At 39.4% G+C, this 22835-nt stretch overlaps 1 protein-coding gene across 1 annotated transcript; it reads left to right on the forward strand.

Annotated features, from left to right (window-relative positions):
• The first annotated feature begins 1329 nt into the window (after positions 1–1329).
• LOC131971275 (rho-related GTP-binding protein RhoA-D) lies at positions 1330–22803 on the forward strand. Its single transcript, XM_059332634.1, has 5 exons — positions 1330–1454; positions 14352–14507; positions 17553–17673; positions 19031–19161; positions 20189–22803. The coding sequence occupies exons 2-5, from the start codon at positions 14352–14354 to the stop codon at positions 20360–20362; spliced, it is 582 nt and encodes a 193-aa protein (XP_059188617.1). The 5' UTR covers positions 1330–1454; the 3' UTR covers positions 20363–22803.
• Positions 22804–22835: the final 32 nt, after the last annotated feature.

The raw sequence follows: 22835 nt of genomic DNA on the forward strand, positions 1-22835 counted from the left end.
AAACATGAAATAACGGAAAACGCAACTAATGGTGACAATTTAAATGGCAGACCACCTCTTTATATAAATGATGTCATTATTCTCTAACCGTAAAGGGGAGGGGACCTTTTAACGGTTAAATCCTCACAGCCAATAGCGTGCAGGCGCTGGAATCTCAAACGCTTAAGACTTTGTGATGCGTTCATGTGCAACCGGGAATTTTCTTTTCACAAATATACTGCTCTGAATGAAGAATTCTATACGTAACTTGTAAAAAGACAAGAAGAGAGTCCTTCAGGTTTTTTGAGTGTGGTGTTAATGGACTGTGTGGATTGCAGGAGCCTGTCAATGCTAGAAAGAAATATGATGGTGGAGTGCTGGGTCTAAAAAACAGCTCACACATAAATAAAAAAACAAATAAGCACATAGTTTTTGTGTAGTTGCTGAATCCTAAAAACCTAATTATTCATGCCTGTACTATTTTGGCTTTTATGCCTATGCTCCGGGGACATTATGTCAGGTTGTCTGTGGGGTTGTCTGTCCCTCCATCAATATGTTATTGTAAACGCGATTTCTCAATTTAAACACTGTATAAGTAAAGGAACACCTGGAGGGAATTTCTTCAATTTTGGCACAAACATCTACTTAGACACAAAGATAAACTGATTATATTTAGGTGGTAAAAGTCACTATAATCTAATAAATATATGTGTATGTATGTATTCTGAAGCTTTATAGTTTTATGTTCAATGACCGGCTTTTGGACAATGGTTCAAAAGTGTTGTTGATATGACTTTAGGACAACTTTATTTTTCTGCCTTTCAATTATATCTTTTACTCTTTCTAAATGTATTAATGTTTTTATCTCTCTTTTTTAAATCATACTGTGTTTTGTTTCTAATGACACACTGTAAAGCACTAACAGTTCCCTTTATAGGTTTTTAATACCATACTGTAAAGCTGCATTTAATGTATGAAAAGTGCTATACAAATAAAGTTATTATTATTATTATCATTATTATCATTATTATTATTATTTTTTGTAGTAGTAGTAGTATTACACAAATCCAAATATATGAAAGATAAACTTTGATGATTTAGTGTATGTCATTATTTGTTTCTTTCTTCTATGAAAGGCCTAAAAATCATGAAAAATAAAACTTCATAGAAGAATATAATATACAAAAAAACTTTTTCCTGTATGCTTTTGCATGCACCTGGTCCTATCGGTGTAATGCAAAGGTCTTACATCAGAATGTTTCCAATTAAAAAAACAACTGAGCGTTAAAGCTAAATTATTAACAAATGGTAGTTTAACTTTTCCGAGGGGACCCTGAATGCATCATTATGGGCGGGTCTTGTGAGTATCGGTTTGGTGGGTTCCTCGGCCGCTGAGTACAGCTGCTTCAAGGGACGAAAGACGGCAGGAGGGTAACACGGAGGTCTTTGGTATTTAAAAGCACACTCTGGGAAAGGTAAACGAATATTTTTTTCTCCTTTTATTACACTCGTTTAATTTTGTAACCGAAGAGCACCTTGAGTCCGAGTTTGAGGTCTGAAGGAGACTTCAGAAGACACGTCCATGAGCCGAGATAGGCTACGAGCAGCGGCTCGGCGAGTTGAAACCTGTTACTTGTTTAGAAGTTTTTCCAGCGGAAAGACTGAAGAGTTTCGACGTTTAGTTGATAGAAATACAAAGAAAAGTGTTATCAACTGGGGCAGGGATTGGCAACTGGAGGCCCGGGGGCCGCATACGGCCCGCAGCCTTACTTGAAGTGGCCCTCAGTACAACTACATGCATTTGAGCATGAAATCTTAAAAGTGCAGTGTAAAAATACACAAAATTACTTCTTGCAATTAATGTTGGTCTGCTGTTCTTGCATTGAAAAAAAAGAAATCACAGTAAGTGGTTATTTTTTTATTTGCTTCAAACCTTTTGTATTCCTATTCATACTGTTATACATGCATTTGAGCGTGAAATATGTTACGTTTCTGCACTGTAAACATATTCAAAATTGCAGTTTCATCATATCTGGTGAAGTGCACGGTCCTATATGTGGCCCTGTGGTAGTGTCGATGAAAAATTGTGGCCCCCTCCAGCATTTAATTTGCCCATCCCTGAACTTGGGGGGTACACCTGTTTACGCTCTCCAGTCGGAGATATGGATCATATCAGCATTCCTGCCACACAAACCCAGCCCTGTCTCTACCCATAATATACTTCATTACGTAATTTAATTATAGCTATGCGCTTCAGCTGGAGAGGCAGGCACACTCGCTGTAAAAACTTTACTCTTTGAAAACCTGTTTGGCCAGTAAAGCGGAGTTGATGGTATCGAGTGTTCTCCTCTGGACAGGAATAATTGGAGGGTAAAAAGGCCAAAACACTTTTAGTCCACCGAGTGAGAGACTTTTTTCGTTTGGTTTTTACTCCAAGAAAAGTCTCTGTCTTGAATAACTGTTAAAACATGTGTCTGTCCCGAGGAAATTCCTCCTCTCTCCCAGTCACCACACCCTTGTTGTGCTGCTCGGCTACTGTAGCACAGACCCTTATATCTCTCACAGGCTTGTTCATTTGTCTTCCCCATTGCAAACATGCACCACCACCGGTATCCGAGCCCTGCAAAATTCATGTCATGCATCATCTGGATATGTGCTTCTACCCTGCCATACATACACACATATAGGATGTTAAAAGGCAGACACATGCATAGAAGAAGAATGCTTTAAAATATCCTCCTAGCATGTTTGTGTGCATGCCTGTATGTCAGATGTTTGTGTTTGTTCTCCAGGAGGAACAAAATATGATGACATTGTAGCTGAACAGCTGACTGCTGACCAAGCTGTTGCAGGTAGTGGTCGGAAGTGGAAGTGTTACCCAATGACACCCACACGCATAACACAAATCAGTGCCAGTGCAGTGAAAATCCCCAATCTAGACCACAATAATGTAAAAGCAGAAGTCGTGAAATTTGTTATTGTCATCACCATCAGTGTGGTTTTGACTGTCACTCTATCAAGTTATGTAATCCTGAACCGCGCTGTGTGAAGTGGCCTGTATTAGGCTTGTAAAAGTAGCAGTATTAGTGGTAGTTTTTTGCAAGTACTGATACTTTAGATGGTGGAAATCCTTGCAAAAAAACAATTAGGGAAATGATGACGTTGGAAAACTCAGACCAAAATCTTGACTGATTAAATATCTGCAGGGTTTTCCAGGCTTGTAATGCATGAAAGTTTGCAGTGATTTGCTCCTTGCAAAATGGAAAAAATAATTGTTTTTGGATAAATCTTTGTACTAAAAGGAGTTATTTAGTCCAATACCATAGAGGTATTGAGTACCAATAGCACAATAGCCCGAGCACATACTAGGTTTGTCAAGATATCAAATCTGAATCGAAACTAAACTGAAATTAGCTCTTAATTTTAATGATCAAAATCAGGATTGGCGGTTCCCCCACACATTTAAACACATTATTTATATTTGACCATATATCCTTAGTGTATTAAATATACAAATCGGAAGGACTTGCACTGGGCCAAAATAACCTAAATATCCTGAATTTGAAATTAAATCAAGACATGATGTTCCACATTGACATCCCTAGCGTGTGAACTCTTATTCTTCTCTCTTCGCCGTATTGAGGTCATCTCAGAAGATGGCTGAATAGCTCAGTAGGTCAGTACAGAAGTCTTCATAGAAAACTATTATGGATCAAAAGCTCCATAAATGCGAAGATCGCCAGAGGGCATTTCACCCTCGTGCTGCCCCCATTCGTGCCCCTCTTGGCATGCGCTCTACCACTGACCTACTATGAGAGTTTTACTTGTCGCCAATTGTACGTGTCAGCTGGAGCTTTAGAGATGACAAACGCAGGAAGTTTGCTTATAGTTGTTCTTCCAAGCAAAGATTTAGGAAGTGTTGCATGGACAGAAGGGGACTGCCCAACAGTTTTCCCATCCTTTTAGCTCATATCATATTCTATGGGGAGCTGCTGCTGGTTTGTACATTGTTCAGCTATAGGGGCTTATCAGTTGAGGTGTTCAAAAACACAGGATACAGCCTTAGATTAGTCAGGGTGACTTTCTATCAACTTTGTTTTCCAAGAAGGCCAGTAACATACTGAAAATGAAACTGACTGCAGTTTTTGTTACACAGAACACAGGCTGGTGGGTGTATCATGCACAGACAGCATGCAGAGGAGAAAATTTACTGCGTTGGGGGAGAAAAAAAAAATCTCATGGAGAGTTTCCTGTTTGGATCTTGGTGCTTCCAGTTTCAGGAACTCCCTAAAAGGACAATGTGGAAAGCTTCTTCTGGGTAACATTAGCAGCAGATCCCTTGGGGATGGGTTCTGCCGGTGTCATTTTGGGTCCATTTCCCGCTTGGCAAAATACCAAGATTCATTAAGCTGAGATGATAAGAGACTATAAAAAATGTTATACTTCCTCAGTCTTTTGTTGTCAAAGAGCAATTGAAAGCAAAAGAGCAGCAGGCTTCGTATTTATAGCCGACTGTTTTTGGTTAAAATGACGAACATCACAATCAGCTGTAGCTAATTAACATTAACGGCTGTAACGGCTAGAGTGAAAAGATCGGCTGTTCTCTGGTTACTGTGATCTCTGCAGCTGGTGTCTGTATTCAGCCAAAGATTGTTTGTTTGTCAAAGGACACATCACTCTGTATGACCACTGTAAGTGGACTGTGTTTTTCTAGTTCAACAAGGACCTACAGTGTGGCAACTTTTTTCTAGAGAGATAATGTCTCATCACCTCACTTCAATTTAAGAAGCTCCAAGTTAAACAGTTAATTGTATCATATTTTACATATTACCAATTTAATCAGATCGATTCAATAGCTCAAATTTAGGACCATCAGTGTTTAAAGTAGGCTTCAGACATTAATCACATGTTTCTGATACATTAAATGAAAATAGAGTACTGGCATTTAATTTATTTATTTATTCTTATTTTATTTCGAAAGGTCAGTCATGGACTGATACTTATTTTGCTAGTTTAATTTAATTTAAAATTTAATCCCTTTTCATTTTTAGAATTGGCTGAAAATGTAATAAATAATACATAATACAGAGAAATAATAAATATTCTTTCAAAATATTCACTAAATTGGCTGCAATTCCCCCTCTAAAATTCTTGGTATTGGTCTTAAAAATGTTAAATTGGTCAGGCTCTACTTCTCAGTCAACAAAAGATGATTAGATCTTTGAGTTTCAGTTATCTTTGCCTGTAGTTAGTTAGTCGCAGATGTTGAAATGTAAACCTCATGAAATTTGATTAGGGATTTGAAAGGAATCAGATTTGCAAAAATGTTACAGAATGCCCTCAAACTTCACATCGCTGTAAGGCACAGCTGGACTGGATGGATGAGAGAAACTGTCATGGTGTTGGGGGTGGTGACTCCATCGTGTGTGTGTGCGTGTGTGTGTGTGAGAAAGTAGGAATGCAGCACCCTAAGGATACGGAACATTAGCTCCCTGATGGTGACATCACACTGCAACACAGGAAGAGAGAGAGAGAAAAATAAAAGGATGAGACGAGGACAGAGTGAGAACAAGAGACTGGAGGAGGAGGGCTCGTCACAAATAATAAGAGAGTTAAGAAACTGGGTGAAATCAAGAAAAGAATCCTTATTAGCTCTATTCCCAATCCACACCATGACTAATTCATCCATTTATTTATTTCATACTCATGGAAACTTAATCAAAAACGTACTACACTTTGGTATGTTTTACGTATCTTTAAATCTGTTGCTTGTGCTACAACATGGTCTAGTTTTGACCACTACGCCTCTTCCCTCTTCCTCCTGCCCTCCTTCTCTCCATCTGTCCGACTTCTCTGACTGTACTGCAAGCAGAGGCTCAGGGGCGGATGAAAGGATAATTCTGTGTGATATTTCTCTCTTTCGTCCTCTGCTCTGAGCCGAGCTGTGTGCACTGTGATAAATTGGGCCGGGGGAGTCTCAATGGCTCTGTCCTATTTTGGGCTCCAGCTAGGTTCTCTGACTTTAGCTGCTTCCCTGGCCTGGATCCTGAGCAGCCACTTCTGCTCTCAAAAGTTGGATTCAACCTTCAAAATGTAAGCCTTTTTGCTTTAAGTTTTCTACAAGAATGTTTCAGGCTCAAGGTAGTTGCATATTGTTAGGAGAGAAAGAAAAAAAAAATGATGTTCGAATGCAGCAGTTTAAATCCTAATCAAGTTTTTTTTGCACTCAAGAGTGTGAGCCAGTAAATATGTTAATTAAATATTTAACATATTTTTCCCTGCATTATGCAGGTCCATATTGCACACTTAGCCTTTTAGTAGGTCTATGATAAATGAATAAAGCAGTTTGATTACGTTTGTCAACTAAATAGCTTTGCGTTAAGAAAGTACAGCCACCACCTGCCTTAATGGTTTCCTTTATAGGGGAACTCCACTGATTCTACAGAGCAGTCTATTTACAGGTCTTATAGGAGAGTAAGTTGCATAAAGCCCGAGTGAAATCTTATAAATTGCCTCAAGTGATGCCACCTGTGTCTGTGTTTCCAGACCTCAACATTTCAACCAGGAGAAAGAGTGAGAGATACTGGCGGGGGGAGGGATGTCGTGTGTTTAGAAGAAAAGGGTGAGGGGAGTTGAAAGTGGGTGAGACATTCCTTGAAGCTTACGTCCTCCCACATTTTTACACAGTCGACAGGGTTGTGTGTGAGCATCTAGTGACCCGTTATTAATCATCATGTGGAATGCATTTTGCCTCTTGACCAATCAGCGTGTCAATACCTGAACTGTTAACACGCAGTTAATAATTGTCTGTAACAACACAAACTCTTTGTTCGTACGTCACCTGAGAGTGTACAGTTGGTGTATATTTGACATGGGGGGTGTCCCAGTAGAGCTGCTTGTGTCACTTTACAAGGAAGAGGAAATCAGGGAGGACACTTTTATTCATTTATGGTCAGTCTGCTGAGCAGCTGAAATCCTCTTATCTGGTCATTCCATATTTACATTTTTCCATCCTCCTTCGGTTACTTCTGGCAACATTTTCAGCCAATGTTAAAGATGTTGTATTTACTCTACTTAGCAGTTTGTATCCAGACCTTTAGCTCAGTACAGTACAAATGTTTCTCCCTATTATCCTTACTCTGTAAAATTGGATGGGGATGTGAAGAGACACCTCCAGGTCTCTTCATGGATTTGATTGGATTTCAAGTCCAGGCTTGACTGGACACACGTGGGCCTGTATTTGACTCTGTTCATCATCCCCTTCACACCCTCATAAGTTAATGCATCTTAGAGGCTTCTACATATCCTGACAAAAATGGACAACGTGTCTCCACTGCCTCTCACTGTACAAAAAATAAGCCAAAATATCCTGGATACGGTTGCTGCCATCTTGCGCTGGTGGCATCATTTGGAGCCAGAGTTTGCCCATTAAAGATTGGGCGTGAAGCCATGTCATTGTGGTCCTGCCCATAAATAAAATATGTCCATCTACCTACCGATCTATCTATACACCCACCTGACTCAATTGCGAGCCATAACCATTTCTGGACCCTCATGTCGAAGCTTTAATGTCTACGGCAGGGATGTGCGTTTGGGAGAAACCTGCCAACCCGAGCATCTATACTGTTAACGATCGATTAATCTATGTTATATGCATACTCCAGTATGTGTGAGCAAAAAAAAAAAAGATATATACACACTAGTACACTGCAAAAGTCTGTTTTGATAACAGACGATTTTATTTGAAAGGATGAAAATAACTAACTCAAGTGAGGTGATACTGTAAAGATAACATCAATGAGTCGAATTTTTTATGTTTTAGCAACCCCCAAGAGGAATGAGGTTAGTTTTCACAGTAATCTTGCAAATTTAAGTGTCTTTTGTGTTTAAATAAGTTTTGGAAAAAGTTAAACCTAGTAATTCATGCTAGCAAGGTTTGATGCAGTAAGCTAGTTTTACTCAAATACATTTTACAATGCTCAAACTTTCAGTTTGAAAACTAGCTTTATCTAACTTAATTCTCAGCTCATTGGCTTATTCATGTACGGCCGCAGAACTGAATGCTCGGTTGTGTTTCAGTTAAGTGAGTACTGATAAGCAGTCATAGATAAAATTAACATGAAAAAATACACAGATCGATTTAAAATTCAACGGGATCGACCAAATTCTTTACTACCATTAATCAGTCATCGATTAATCATTCCCATCCCTAGTCTACGGTTTCTCTATTGAACATTTAAGTGTGTGTTTAGCTCCAAATACTCCCTCTGTTTCAGGCACCGGTGAAACATTAAATATGATCCAGCAAATCCAGGTAACTGATAGATGAATATGAAGGCACAGCAGTTGATGAGACTCAGGAACTTCTCACGGTGGCAACAATTTTTATCTTTTGTCATGATAATCACATGGTAAAAGGGTTTAAATCTGCCGTTCATGATGCATAGTAATCCATGAGGAATGTGCACTTGCATGTATTTAATTAGTCACACAGCAGTGCCTTGTCAGATGACATCATGCTTTGTTGCAGGAAAAGTTCAACCAGGTTGAATTTATTTGCTGGACAAGCCCCCCTGTATTTTTTTCCCCCACAAGCATGTATAAAGTGGGTCTGAATGAGGCTGATGACAGGTGATGAGATTAATTATTAGGTCAGAAAGTGATTTCCTGTAATATTTTGTATAGTGCCCTGTAGTGTTTTGTATAATCGGCCTGTCAAGAGTGAAGTGTCTCTCATTGTTGGTGACAGGAGGTTGGCCAGCTTCCCACGCAAGAACAAAATAGTGAAGTCCTAATGGAGCTGTCGACAATCCGCAGCATTTTAAAGGCAGCGTTCACCTGAAGCATGCCACTGAAACAGAGCAGCTCTGATTGCATTGCTTGCTACACATATCATTAATCAAAACAGCTGTTCTCCACACATGGTTCACCCACTCACAACTCTGTGTGGTTCCACTTTTAACGGAGCACAACGTGGCACTTTTCAACAGCTGGCACGCCCAAAACGAACCAATCTTGGAAATGCATTGGGCCTTTCAATGGATCCATCAACAATTAGGCCTGTCGCGTTTGGCACATTTTGTTTCACGATATATGTAGTCCTGGAAATAATTGTGATGAGCGATATTATTTTCATTTTAAGACCTTTTTAAATGCCACTGACATAATCATAATATAATAATGCAAATGCAATTAACGTGTGTGTGTGCGTGTGTGTGTCTGTGTGTGAATGCTGACACGAAAGGTAAAGAAGCAGCACGACCAGAGAAGACAGAAGTGTGTTTCAACACATTATTTAGCTTAAGAGCTTAATGTTCGGCAAAACCCTGCCGATTTTATTACATCATGTTGGTGACATTCTTAAGTAAACAAAAACAGAACGTAAACACAACGGGCAATGCCAAACGATGCATGGCCATGACTTCGATAATTTTTGCTGACCTCAGTATATCAGTATTGGACTTTTTGCGACAGGCATACCATCAACAAATGCCTGGCTAACCCCATACTTAATGTCATGTAAAGTACATACAGTACCTGTTTGCATACATGTTGGTTTTGAACATTTGAAGATAAGTACAATTGCACAAAAGCAACCGATTAGATCAGACTAAAACTTTACAGCTTCTCAGCTCAAACTTATTCTATTGAGGTGGAGATTTTGCCCCGTCAGAAGTGAAAAACACAAATACACAGCAGTGTACTTTGATGATTATGCTCAAATTTGACTCATACGTGACATTTAATAATGGGAGTTTTATGGCTTGTAGATGCAGTTAATCGAATGGGTCACAAGTGCAGTGTTGGTGTAAATACCTTGAGTTTGCTGATCCATGTGATTAGAATGTTTCCCCCCTACTACTTCTAATGAACAAGACTGGCTAATGTGTTACGACTGCGGGGGTGAGGGAAAACGTGCCAGGGAGAAATGAGGGAGGAATAAGCGTCTGTGCTGCATGTGCGAGGAATGAGAACTTTGTCCTTTGCTACCCCCCACGAGGGACAAACATTATGCAAGATGGGATCATTCATCCTGAGACACGTGTGAACATGCAGTCTCCTGCACCACCTGCCTCTTCATGGTGTATGTGTGCAGGTACTGAATGTCCCTGCATGTATACTATGGCTCACCACTCACAATATGACTCCAGTGCAATTTTGGCTTCCCATTGTTCTTTGTGAGATTATTGCAGCTGTATTATCATTCGACCAGCTTGGTCTACAGCTTTGTCTACCCAATTCACTGCAGCTTCTGCGAGTGTTTTTTAACACCACATACATGTTCATATCAATTTTTGATGAAAGTTTTCTTTTTCTCTTAAAATAATTTCCCCCCAAACACTAACGGAAGCCTTCTTACCACAACATAAAATCCAGGCCACGCTTAATTATTGATTGTTGAATATAACACAAAGTAGAGTGTCATAATACAAAAGCAAATGGCAAAACAATGAATAGCTGCATGCACTGTAAGATGATATTCTTTTAATTAAATGACTGTAGTCTTAAATACCATTTAAGTTTAATTTTAGATATTACTTTAAGGTTGTGGAAGTGACCTAGTTAGCTTTCTTGATATCCATAATATTAACATAAAATACTTAAACCTCCACTCTGTTATATGTGCGTCGGCTCTCCCCACACACTTCAACTATCATCCAGCAGACTCATGTTGAAATTAACATGGAAATGTCACACTGAGTCCGGAGCAGTCTGACTTTAGTAAAAAGAGGAGGAAGGACCGGTTGTGTCAGACTCCTCCTTGTGCTAATAAAGCTTATTTGAAGTGACCTGAGGGGAGGAACTCAAGAAGGCAAAATGGGAGAAAAGGACAATATGGGTGAATTCCAGATGTCCTTCCTTTTCTCTCCTAACGAACTCCTGTTTGTCTCCAGCAGGAAGTCACTCGAAAAAAGGAAGTGAGGAAGGTGAACGAGGATAGAAATGACGTGGGAAAGTCCACAAAGCACATTAAGCACCTACAGATGTTCACCTGACAAGTCAGTCTCACAAGTTCCCTTGTCGAGTGAACTTGGAAGTGTGCGTTAAGACCATGCAAATACATAATTCATGAGTTAATTATGAATGCGTTGAATTCTTAATGCTTTAAATAATTTCACTTATCCACATGTTAACAGCTGACTACTCACCTCAACGCTGCCTGGGACATTTTTTTAATATCTAGATGTCCCAGAATGTGTTTATGTAGAATGTATAAATATCTGACACGTCTAGTAGCAGGTTGTTAGTTAAATTGCATATATATTTAGGAAGCTTTTACATCACCACCTATTTGTTTTTAACGCACCCAACTTGCATGTTTTTTAAATTATTTATTTTTGTGCTGCTTTCGTAATGTCATATTTCTTTCTTCTTAATGTTTTTCTATTCCTTTTTTAAAACAAACGCAGCAGTCGTTCAAAATCTATTTCAGTTATTTACAATCGCATTGGACAAAGAAAAACACCAAATCTTCACATTTGAGAAGCTGGAGCTAGGTTATATTTGATATTTTAGCTTGAAAATGTACTTCAATGATACGTTAATTATCAAATGTGTAAGAGATTATTTCTATTAATCAAGTTATAGATTCATTGACTAAACATGCCAGGTCTATTTATCTACTTCCTTAAACATCTCCTTTCTGACTGGATGACTCAGTCTGGAAAAGATATAAACAAAGTGAGATCACTGTAGCAGAAATGTTCTCCAAATTTACTTCTGTTTATTGCAAAACAGTGCAGTGATTAGATTTTTTGTATTACATGTTAAATTCAATGGTATTATTGGTTATATTTTGTGTAAATATGATATATAAGAATATAGTTTAACTCTGAAAGTGGAAGGTTCATGACTTAAGGTTAGTGGAACACACCTTAACATCAGGTCTTATTTAGGAAGAAGTCCTTGGAGTGCCTGTTCCCGTCCTTGTACTGGCACATTGTGCACACACATTAGTGCAAAGGGATGGGGCCATTATCTCCACTCAGCGCCATGTGCTGCCACTGGCACAGTAGGCAGCATGCTGTGAGAGCCGCGGTCGTCAATAAGCTGCATTATTTTGTCACAGCACAAGATCCGCAGGACTAGACCCATTTTCTGAAGCTTTCTGGGGCTGCACTGTAGCTACCAGTCACGTGTGAGTGTGTAAATGTGTGCATGTGCGCGCGTGTCTTCCCTCTGGCAGTGACAGTATGATGTATGGAGTAGCAGCAGCCTGCTATCACAGAGAACAGGTGGCTCTCTCCAGAGACAAACAGAAAACACACTGGCCTGATTTAATGTGTGGGAGAGAAAAGCAAACTGAACAATTGTCTTTTGATTCTTGTGGTGGAAACGGGAGCTGAGGCCAGTACAAGCTGAAAGAATCACATAAAGGATGAGCCGGGATGCACATTTCATTCTTGAACACAAACAAACACCTAAGCTGTCTTTTTTTTTTTTTTTTTTTTACAAAGCTGAAGAAAATATAACGCAACCTGCAAGATTTTTCCGAAATGACAATAGTGTGGACAAAACTCTGTTTATCCTCTCACAACACAAAAATTAACGTGTGGAGTGTTGGGGTTTGTTGATTTGATGTTAATGATGAAGGAAGTACTTTTACAAGTGCTTGGAATTATTGCCTTCTTGGGTTAGATGTTTTCTTAAAGCTGCAATAAATTACTTGTTGGCCACTTTACAGGAAGTCAAGCTGTAAACACAACAGTGACATCACCCTTTAAGTTGATATGACGGTCTGGTTCGTCAACAGCTTATTTACACATCAAGCAGATGCAGAACAGCATTATCATTAATTTGGAGTTGTGTTTTGGCCAACTGGCAAGTGTAAATCCAATATTCTCTCTTCTTTTGCAGCTCTGTTTTTGCTCCACTGACTTGCTCTTTTGCTGGCAAATGCTCCACTATCTTCACCAGCTAGTTGCTAACTGCGTCTGTCTGACCAGGGGCATGTATCATGAAGTTTGTTTGGTCTCATTTCAGTTGATTCAGTTTTGTAAAGCAAATTCAACCCATTTCCCACTATAGGTTGCCATATAACTGAGCTTGAACAATGCTGAATTTCCTTTTTGGAACTGAAACAACTGAAAATGAGTCGCACTAAGTGAAATAAACCTGACTTACTTGGTAAGCTCACTAAATGAACAGGGCCAGGTTGTACACAGTGGGATTTTTGGGCTTTTCATTAAAAATAGAAGCCTGTTGTTACCAAAAACAACGCCTAAAACAAACCAAAACACGGCAAAGTGTGGTTCGCTTCAATAATTAAATATTTCTGCAGTCAGGAGGCATATTGATGTGTTTCACAGGAGCAGGAATCCTGTTTTCTGATTGGCTGTGGTTATTCTCTAGACGCAATTAGCTGCCTTGAGCTAAACTCTGCAACTTTTAGTTTGGCTGCACTTTGCCGCAGCTCTGCTGCAGTAGCTCGCAGAAGCCATGCAGCTTTCCATAGAGACACTATGACTGTTCAGCGCATGCAACAATATGCTGCTGCCTGGTGTTTTTCGGCATAAAGTTGTGAGTCGGGAAACCAAAACAACAAGCTGAAAGATGCAATGGAATTCTGTTGATTATAGCCTAAAACTATTTGGGTGTGTTTCTTCACTAGTTATCAGCTGTGATTTGGGCTCTGTGTTTGTGACGGCACAGGTATAGATCTTTGTTTTAGTCTTGGTCGTCTTAGGTCGGTGAAAGCTGATGCTGCTGGCAGGCAGCCAGTTCGTTGTCTCATCACCTACTGCCTTCTCTCCATTATTGTCAGCTTGTGGGAGATGGCTATTGATCCGTGTGTGTGGGGCCATATCTTTCTCTGGCAAGCCACCTTTCACTCACATATACACACCTTTTTAATGGATACCAGCAAAGAGAATGAGAGAGGATTGTGTGCAATACAGAGGCGATAACAAAACCCAGTGAGCGCTGAAGATCACATGGCCACAGGGATGCAGAAGTGACACATTAAGGATCGTTTTTAATGCGATTGTGTCAGAAGGCCGTGCATGTGCAGCAGTGTGTTAGAGCACCGAGGCTGCAGCATTACCGACACTGTGGCTCTCCTCCTGTTCCCTTCCCTCCCACTGCTTTTCCAGACCAGTGCTGAACCCTCAGCAGCCCCACTCTGTTTTTCACCTCGCTCACAGGACACAGCCCAGGAAAGGGAAGAGGGTGCGGCTCTGAAACAGACTTCGATCATCTCTTTCCCCCCCCCCCCCCGGCTCTCTCACTCATACTATTTCTGGTTGCATTATTTCACCTCCCTCCTCCCTTTTAAAGAATCGCACTTCTCACCAGTTTACTGATTGTTTGCTTCATTCTCATGCACCTCAGTTGTTAATATATTGACTGACCAAAGTGTATTCCATTTGTAGATGGCAGCCATCAGGAAGAAGTTGGTGATAGTTGGTGATGGTGCGTGTGGGAAGACCTGTCTGCTCATCGTCTTCAGTAAGGACCAGTTCCCAGAGGTCTACGTCCCCACTGTGTTTGAGAACTACATCGCTGACATCGAAGTTGATGGCAAACAGGTACTTTGTGGTTTACATGTAACTTTTTATTCACTAGCAGGGGTGGAAACTTCAAGTACTGTCCTTAGAATGTTGAGTTTACTTTTCAATTCTAAGGGAAATATTGTACTTTTCTACTCCACTATATGAGCAAAAAATAGTCTTCTTTTTATTTAAGTCAGAAAATCATAACGTCTAACTAAAATGAAAGTTGTTGATTTTCTCTACAGCCGTTATTTGATCAGCTTCACACTTGTTTGGATATTGCTGACAATCTAAGAAAGTGCAGTTCGAAATGTAAGCTTTGAGCTCTACAGGACATATTTATGAGTAGTACATTATGGACATACTGATTATTGTCTTAAAATTTACCCCTTTTAACTGTTATACCCCCAAATGCAGGGTAAAGTTCGTTCTTTGTCGCTTGCTACAGTAAAGTCAAGAGCAGAAGAAGAAAGAGATGGGAGATGTTACATTGCAGCAAACTCAAACAATAACTTGGGATGAACACTTTTGTTTCTGGAAACAACCTGGTCCCGAACAGCAAATTGTGTGTATGGTCTAGCATTACTTGAGCTATGTCGTTGCAGGTGTATTGATCATGGCCTTAGAAAGCATCTTGAGTGATAAAGTTCTTAATAAAAGCTGCAAACAGCACTACAGGAGGCCTTCCAAACACGCACATTTAGAACAGGCACTGCACTGGTAGAATTTAAAAAAAAACATGTACGCTTACAGACAAACAGTCTGTTTGGGGATTCTTGTCATGTTTCTGATGTCCAAGATGATAGAAATCTACCAAATAACATTTCCCCCCTAAACTTCTCTGTTTAAGGTCTAAAAGGGTCAAATTATCCAATATCTTTCAAATACAGCAGACATAGGAAAACAGTTTAAAAAACAAACTTGACCTGAAATACAGATTTATCTTGAGCCCCGTTGGAGGGGCCCAACCCCAAGGTTGGACACCACTGGATGTCACTACATGGTTGTAATATAAAGCAGTTAAAACTAAACCCACCTCGACCAGCTTCAGTAGTACACGCTAATTATGCATCAGTATTATCAATATAATCCTGTAATATACAATAATAAATATGTGACAGGCCATTTTACTGCAGAATTAGCTGATTATACTACACTTTAGTAGGATTTCAAATGAAGAATGACTTCTACTTGAGTAAAGGATGTGATAATATCTTTTGATAAATTGGAGACATTCCTCGGAGCAGGCAGATTTATGTGACACTAAAACTGCTGCTGTAGTGTTAAATTGTGACCCTTTTGGACCTGCTGATTGAGAACCACGTGCCATCAAAACCAGTGACGATAAGTAAGCAAGTCCTTGGGTCTTTTCATTGTGTTAAAGCAGCAGACCTCCAGCCAACAACAGGAAATGGGTCAGTGCCACCTTCCTGTCCAGTGTAGAAACCCCCCTCCTCATACAACATGACTAATGTCCCTATTTCCTGTTCCTGTTTCCTGTGGGGTGTAATGCAAAGTTGATTGTACTCTGAACTGGGGTGGACAGATAAAAAAATATCTATATATGGTGTGGTGAAGTCAGTGTCACAGTTCACTTTACAGCTGTCCCTTATTTATCATTCTTTGATTATATTTAGTTTTGATTACAGCAACCTAGAACAGAGGGTTCAGGAGTTCAGACAAGCAGCAGGGTGGTAAAATAAATAGATGAGTCAGACTCCTGAGAGACACCTAGTGGTGAAAGAATTCAAATGGCAGCAGAAGAGGACACAGGTTAGTCACGGTGTGGTGTTGCCTGCCTTCCCAGACACACAATGTGGCACATACAGCTCAGCCCGCTGTCTTGTATATTATGGAAATTGCCAGAAGGCAGTGTGGCCAGCAAGTCTAGTAGTCTGTCGGTCAACAGGCAGGACTTGGCAAAACATGAGTGCAGGGAGACGTCAGGAAAGTCCAGAGGAACTGCTCACATGCTGTAGCTGCTCTCTCTTGTTTTTCCTCAGTCCTCAGCTGTTTCAGGCTCAGTTCTCCTGCTGTGATTGTTATGTGGGCGAGGTTACTGTCGGATTAAGTCAAAGCTAAGAATATGAAACCACTGCCATTTCTGAGACATTTATAGTCATCTTATTGTTGTTGTTTTTAACTTAAACTTAAAACCTACCTATTCATCCATGCATTTTATTAGGAGTGGTTTATAGACATTACTTGCATTATTTTTGTTGTATTTATGTTTTAAAAGTTTACTCTGATTTATTTTATCAGTTTATTTTTTAATGCCTCTGTTTTATTTTATTTTTTATTTTGTCTTTGTTTCGTCTTTTTATCAATTTTATCTAGTTTTTAGTCTAGCCTTTTAAAAATGTGATTTTTCATTTATATTCTAGCCTTTTAGCTTTTTTATTTTTGTCTGATCAAGTTCTTTAAATTTGCTTTTATTTCAGTCTTTACTACTAATACGCTTAATAAAGCTTTTAAATCTATTTTCTTGCATTTCTATCGTTTTTGGATAAGATCAGATTAATTTGTCTGTAATTGTTTATTTGTATGTTTTTTGGGGGGGGTTTCCGATCCAGACTTTTCTGTGTTATCTGCATGTCAGTCATATGTGAAGCCCTTTGAACTGCACTAACCTGTACAACAGGTGCTACACAAATAAAGTTTGATTGAACGGCCACATGACGTATGCATGCACTGACACTTTCAGTCTACTGTGTAGAAGACGTTTCTACATGCTTTGAAGTTGCATTGTAGCATGTGCTGCAGACCTTGCTGAGCTCAAATTATTTTTTGCTGGGCATTTGTTTTATCTAGAGCAGGTCGGGCAACCCGGGGGCTGCTAACAGTTTGATTAACAGCCTTAGAAAATCCTGTGGGAAAAATCTCCTCCTGGGGAGCTTTTTGTGCCTAATAAATCCTCTTGTTCCTTTCGTTTTCCAGTTGTTCTCCCTCTATTCTCGTTGCCCATATTCTCTCTATCCTGCTGTCGATGAAGTGGGAATATCCTGTCTTATTTTAATGATTTAACTTGTTTTTTTGCTGGCAGCCACTTTCATCACCTTGTTTGTTCTTTCTCTTCCTCAGGTGGAGTTAGCGTTGTGGGATACCGCAGGTCAGGAGGACTATGACAGACTGAGGCCTCTCTCCTACCCTGACACAGATGTTATCCTCATGTGTTTCTCCATAGACAGCCCCGACAGTTTAGGTAAGGCATACTTATTGCTTCCTCACTTAGCAAAACCGTAAGTAACATTTTAGGAAATTGTAGTGCCCCATTAGTCATTTTTCTGGAATTAAAAGCAAATCTCTGACATCATAGCAGAATTTCACAAACCCATGACACTTATAAATATTGATTGATTGATTGACTTTTGTAGTGAGTCAATGGAGCTGGTCATTTTTTTCCAGTTTAGACAAACTTAATTAGTTTTAAAGCAATTAAGAAGACGCTCGAAGCCCATTTATGGATTCAACTCACCAAAAAAATAAAAAGCAAAATAAATACATGAATAAATCATTACAGGACTTGCAAGCTGCACTGATACTCAATATAGGCAAATAATATATGTTATTGAGTTCCCTCTGCGTTTAGAACTATTTGCATTGGAAAAAGTGATCAATTATTTTAGTACAGATGCAGGAAGGCATTTTGGCTAATGCTCCATTAAATGTCAACAGTTTCCACCACAAGGAGGTCTCATTTGTCAATGCAGAAAAATCAACACTAATGCACTCTATGGGTTTTCCCCCTGTTGATGATTTATGTATTTTTCATTGCATTTCCCTGCTTGCTGCCTATGTGCAGATGTCATGCAATTAATGATCCATTTTATGAAAACTTAATGCCCATTCAGATGGTGTCTGTTCATGAGTATGATTAAATGATCTGTGTTGTAATTAATCCTGCTGCCATCGAGTTACAACGTTTACAGTTTGCTATTTGTCTACTTTCCTGTTCTGTTCTGTTTAGTAAAGTCACTAAATTAAAGTAATTCACTTCAGACATGACTGTTTCACAGCTGCAGCAATTTGTATAAATAATTTGGATGTTGTGGCTTAAACATGGCACAAAAGTATATTTTAAAGCAAATTAGAAGTTAATTCAACAACCTGTAAACACCAATACTTGTTTCACATTATAAGGCAACAAGATAAACAAACTCATTACAAGACTAGTTGCTGTTTTCGCGTGGAGTTCAAGATTATGATGGCATTTTCTGGAAGTTTAATCAGACTATGTCACATTTATTTCAGACTAGGATCTGAGTGTTCTTGCCTCTCAAAAACAGATGAAGTAAATGTCTTGTTTATTAAGACTTCAGCCCTGGGGCTTTCTCCCACAGGGTTGTTGTTATGGTTAATGCCACAGATGCCATCTCCTCGTAGACGGCACAGATTTGGTATCAGGGAGGGGTCAGTGACCTCTCCCTGTTTATGTCTGTACAGTCACAAGGGAAACTGCAAGGCCTCACCCGACTGTCCTTGTAGGGAATAAAGTTTGGAATTTGCTGTGCAGTGACTTAGTTTTTTTTCTCATTTATTTATCTTTGTCATTCTTGCAGAGAACATTCCCGAGAAATGGACGCCTGAAGTAAAACACTTCTGTCCCAATGTCCCAATCATTCTCGTGGGGAACAAGAAGGACCTGAGGAATGATGAACACACACGCAGGGAGCTGGCCAAGATGAAACAGGTGTGTGTGTCTGTCTGTATGTGTGTCTGTGTGTCTGTGTGTCTGTGTGTCTGTCTGTGTGTATGTGTATGTGTATAATTTTATGCTCCTGGCTGCAAATTATCCCAAGCATTGGAAGAAATATTGAGTACTAATACCCCAAAACTCCACTATCAGTAAAAGTACTGCATTCAAAACCTTAGAATGATGTGAGTTTGATCAGCAAAATGCAGTATGAAGAGTATTTGACTGTACAGTAAATGTTCCCTGTCAGTGTTTCCTATTATATATGATGTTGTTGTTTTTTTAATTCATATTTTCGCTGCAGTAATGTGTTATGTGTTGTACTTGTTTTCAGTGGTGGAAAAGGTATTCAGATTCCTTTCTTAAGTAAAAGTACTAATACCACACGGTGAAACTACTGCACTACAAATAAAAGTATTGTAAGTTCAAAAGTATTGGCATCAAAATGTACCTATAGTATCAAAAGTACTCATTATGCAGAATGGCCCCACTCACATTCTATATATTCTAAATATATTATTGGGTTATTTTTATTGATGTATTTATATAAGCAGCTACTTAAAATACTTTTACAAGGTTTATTTAAAAAAATCTAATCACTTACATTTATCATGTTTTTTATGTTTTAATTTCGACCTGAAAAGTAACAAAAGCTGTCAGCTAAATGTAGTGGAATAAAAAGTACAACATTTGCCTCAAAATGTAGTGGAGTAGAAGTATAAAGTTACAAAAAATGGAAATACTCAAGTAAAGTAAAGTTCAGTACTTGAGTCAATGTATACAATATGATGCATTCTGCATCATATTGTATAAGAGCATCATATTTTTGCAGCGTCGCTGTTGTGTGAGAACCATGTCCCTCTAAAATGTCAACAACAGCTGTTTTACAAATGATCATTCGGAGAGTGAAGTATTTTTCTAAGTTCAGTATTTGAGTAAATGTACTAACTTATATTCCACCACTGACCAAAACTAAACACCTAGAGCACCAATGTAACCCACTGTGTGTACATTAAACCTACAGGAGCCTGTTAAGTCAGAGGAGGGCAGAGACATGGCCAACCGCATCAGTGCCTTTGGCTACCTGGAGTGCTCCGCCAAGACCAAGGACGGTGTGCGGGAGGTGTTTGAGATGGCCACCAGGGCGGCGCTGCAGGTCCGCAAGCGCAAGAAGAGGGGCGGCTGCCAGCTACTGTGAAGGGACGGAGATTGTTGGCCAATCAGCACAGGGCAAACTTAGAAAAACCTAAAATCAATGGCTTCCGTGGACTATACTTACTTCACAGATGCAGATATGCCACAGGAGAATATGAAAGACTGACACCTGTTTAAAAGCAAAACAAATCAGCCTTTTTTTAAAAAAAAACTCTATTTCCTCTGCTACTCACATACTTTTTGTTTCTGTTTGTTTACTGTTTTGTTCTCCTCCACCAGCACACCGGTCTGTTTGTGTGAAGGTCCTGTCCCTTCCTCCTATATGAATGTATGTTTGTATTTATATGTGCATATACTTTACAAATATATCATGTCCGTGTTATGATTGTTTACAGAGATGGGTCTTGGCGCTCACACGCCCACTTAATGGCAAGACGGACGTTTTTTAAATTGCTTTAATAGTATGGAACCCCTTCTTCTCCTCAGTCAGCGTTCAGTCTCCTTTACATATCCGTTTCAGGCACGATCCACCTACATGTCACACCACTATTCATTTTTAAAGTCCTATTTCACAAAGTGCTGAGTCAGCAGAGCCCTGTTTTCCCCAGCTTTCTCTTCTGACACAAAGGACTAAATTTAGATCCCGTTCACTACGTTAATACACTGAAACCTACATAAACTGAATCAGCAGCGACTATATGTGTGGAGAGGTTTTGGACTGCACCTTGCTCTGTCTCTCTTCCATGGCGATAGCTTAAGCTGGCACTGGAGACAGTGGTCTATTGTCATGGACACAATACTCTCAGTCACGCTCACACTGGCTCCAGCAGACTTGCCTCTACCAAGACGTCACCAACGCTTTCCCCAAACAAGCCTGCTGTCTGAACTCTGTACTGTTGATTCAGATCCAGTATTCAGTCATTATGCATCAATGTGTACTGAATCTACAAGATTCTGGGCTCAACACACTATGGGTGCACACTGCATACAGCCATATTATTATTGCTCAGACATATTATAGGCCTGTTCTGTATGTTTAAGTTTTAATTAAAATCCAACTGACAACTTGAGTGACAGCTCAAATGTCATCAAATTGGGGCTTTGTGGTTGTATGTTAGGACTTTATTTGACACTAAACACAAGGGACATTCCTTCAAATGTGATTGGAATAACAAGAAGTGCACAGGTCAGATTTTTTCTTGAGAAGGCATTAGAGATCATTAAAGTAATGGTGCATTTGAGCTTAGGTGAAACAGTAAATTAGGATTTTTTATATATACTAATGGATCAAAAAAAGTGCTGTTTACAGGCAATTTGAATAAGAAATTCACAGAATTATGATGAAAATTCTCTGATGTAGCTTTTGCCTCATTTCCACTGCATGGGTCGTCTTGACTTAGAAGTTATTTGGGTTCTATTAAGCAAATTTAACTAGTTGCCATAATAACTGGTCTTAAACTATGTTGAGTTTGCTTTGTGGAACTGAATTAACTGAAAATAAACCTGGCTTATAATATATGGTACAGAACCCTGGTCATTTTCTCCATTTTATGTTCCACTGCAGATAATTCCTCTCAGTGCAGGTGGGAGTCTCAATATCAACGTCACATGAAATTGCTTAGACATTATCATTATGATGACACCCGCCAAACCCTTTCATCAGGAACCAAGCAAAGGAACATCTGCACTTTGTCAATTGTAGGCGTAGTATACCGGGTAATGTACAGCTTTGTTTTGTGGGCTTCCTTTTTTTAAATCTGGGTCAATCGAAATAAAAATTGTGGTTCCTTAAAAATAGATTGTGCATGATGTCTCACATTCAACTAATGACTAATGACAATTCTCTTTGACCAATCAGTGCTCTGCAGTGTTTTAACTGCACCTTCTAGCATCAGCTCAGCTCGCTTGAAACTTCGATCTATTCCTATCCACAACTTTTACTAATGGAAAGCCAGCAAGAGCAAGTCGAGTTGAGTAGAGCCGTGCCATACCATGTAGTGGAAGTGTGGCATTAGTTAATCACTGCAACCACAATTACCAAGATTAATAATTTTATCCAGAAGTATCTTGTCATCACAAAGTAACCGAGTCATCAAACCACCACATCTTCTTACAGGCAGCCCTCTGGTGCAGTTACTGTGTGTTTCTGTCGTGGCTGCAGGAAACTCATGCCATACATTACAAAACAGGTCCTGTCATGAAAGAGCCCTGAACACACGAAGCATGTGTAAATGGTTCCTGCATTGATCTTACCACCATCTTAAGCTACAACTGTCTTTTTTTATCTGGTACATTCAGATCCGTAGCGATCAGGGTGTTGCTGGCCTGGGCTATTTTCTGGACAGTGCCTCTATGTCTGTATTGTCGCACCATCGTTCAAGAGAAAATGTTGATTGTGATGCCGCTTTACAAACAGGAGTGGGAAGTGTTGAATGTCGGGATGACACAAACATGTTATTAAAGTATTTTTGAAATACTACGTAATCTTAACTGGTTAAGTTTGGCTTTTTATTTAT

This window comes from Centropristis striata, chromosome 5, assembly GCF_030273125.1.
Source record: "Centropristis striata isolate RG_2023a ecotype Rhode Island chromosome 5, C.striata_1.0, whole genome shotgun sequence".
Taxonomy (NCBI): Eukaryota; Metazoa; Chordata; class Actinopteri; order Perciformes; family Serranidae; genus Centropristis; species Centropristis striata.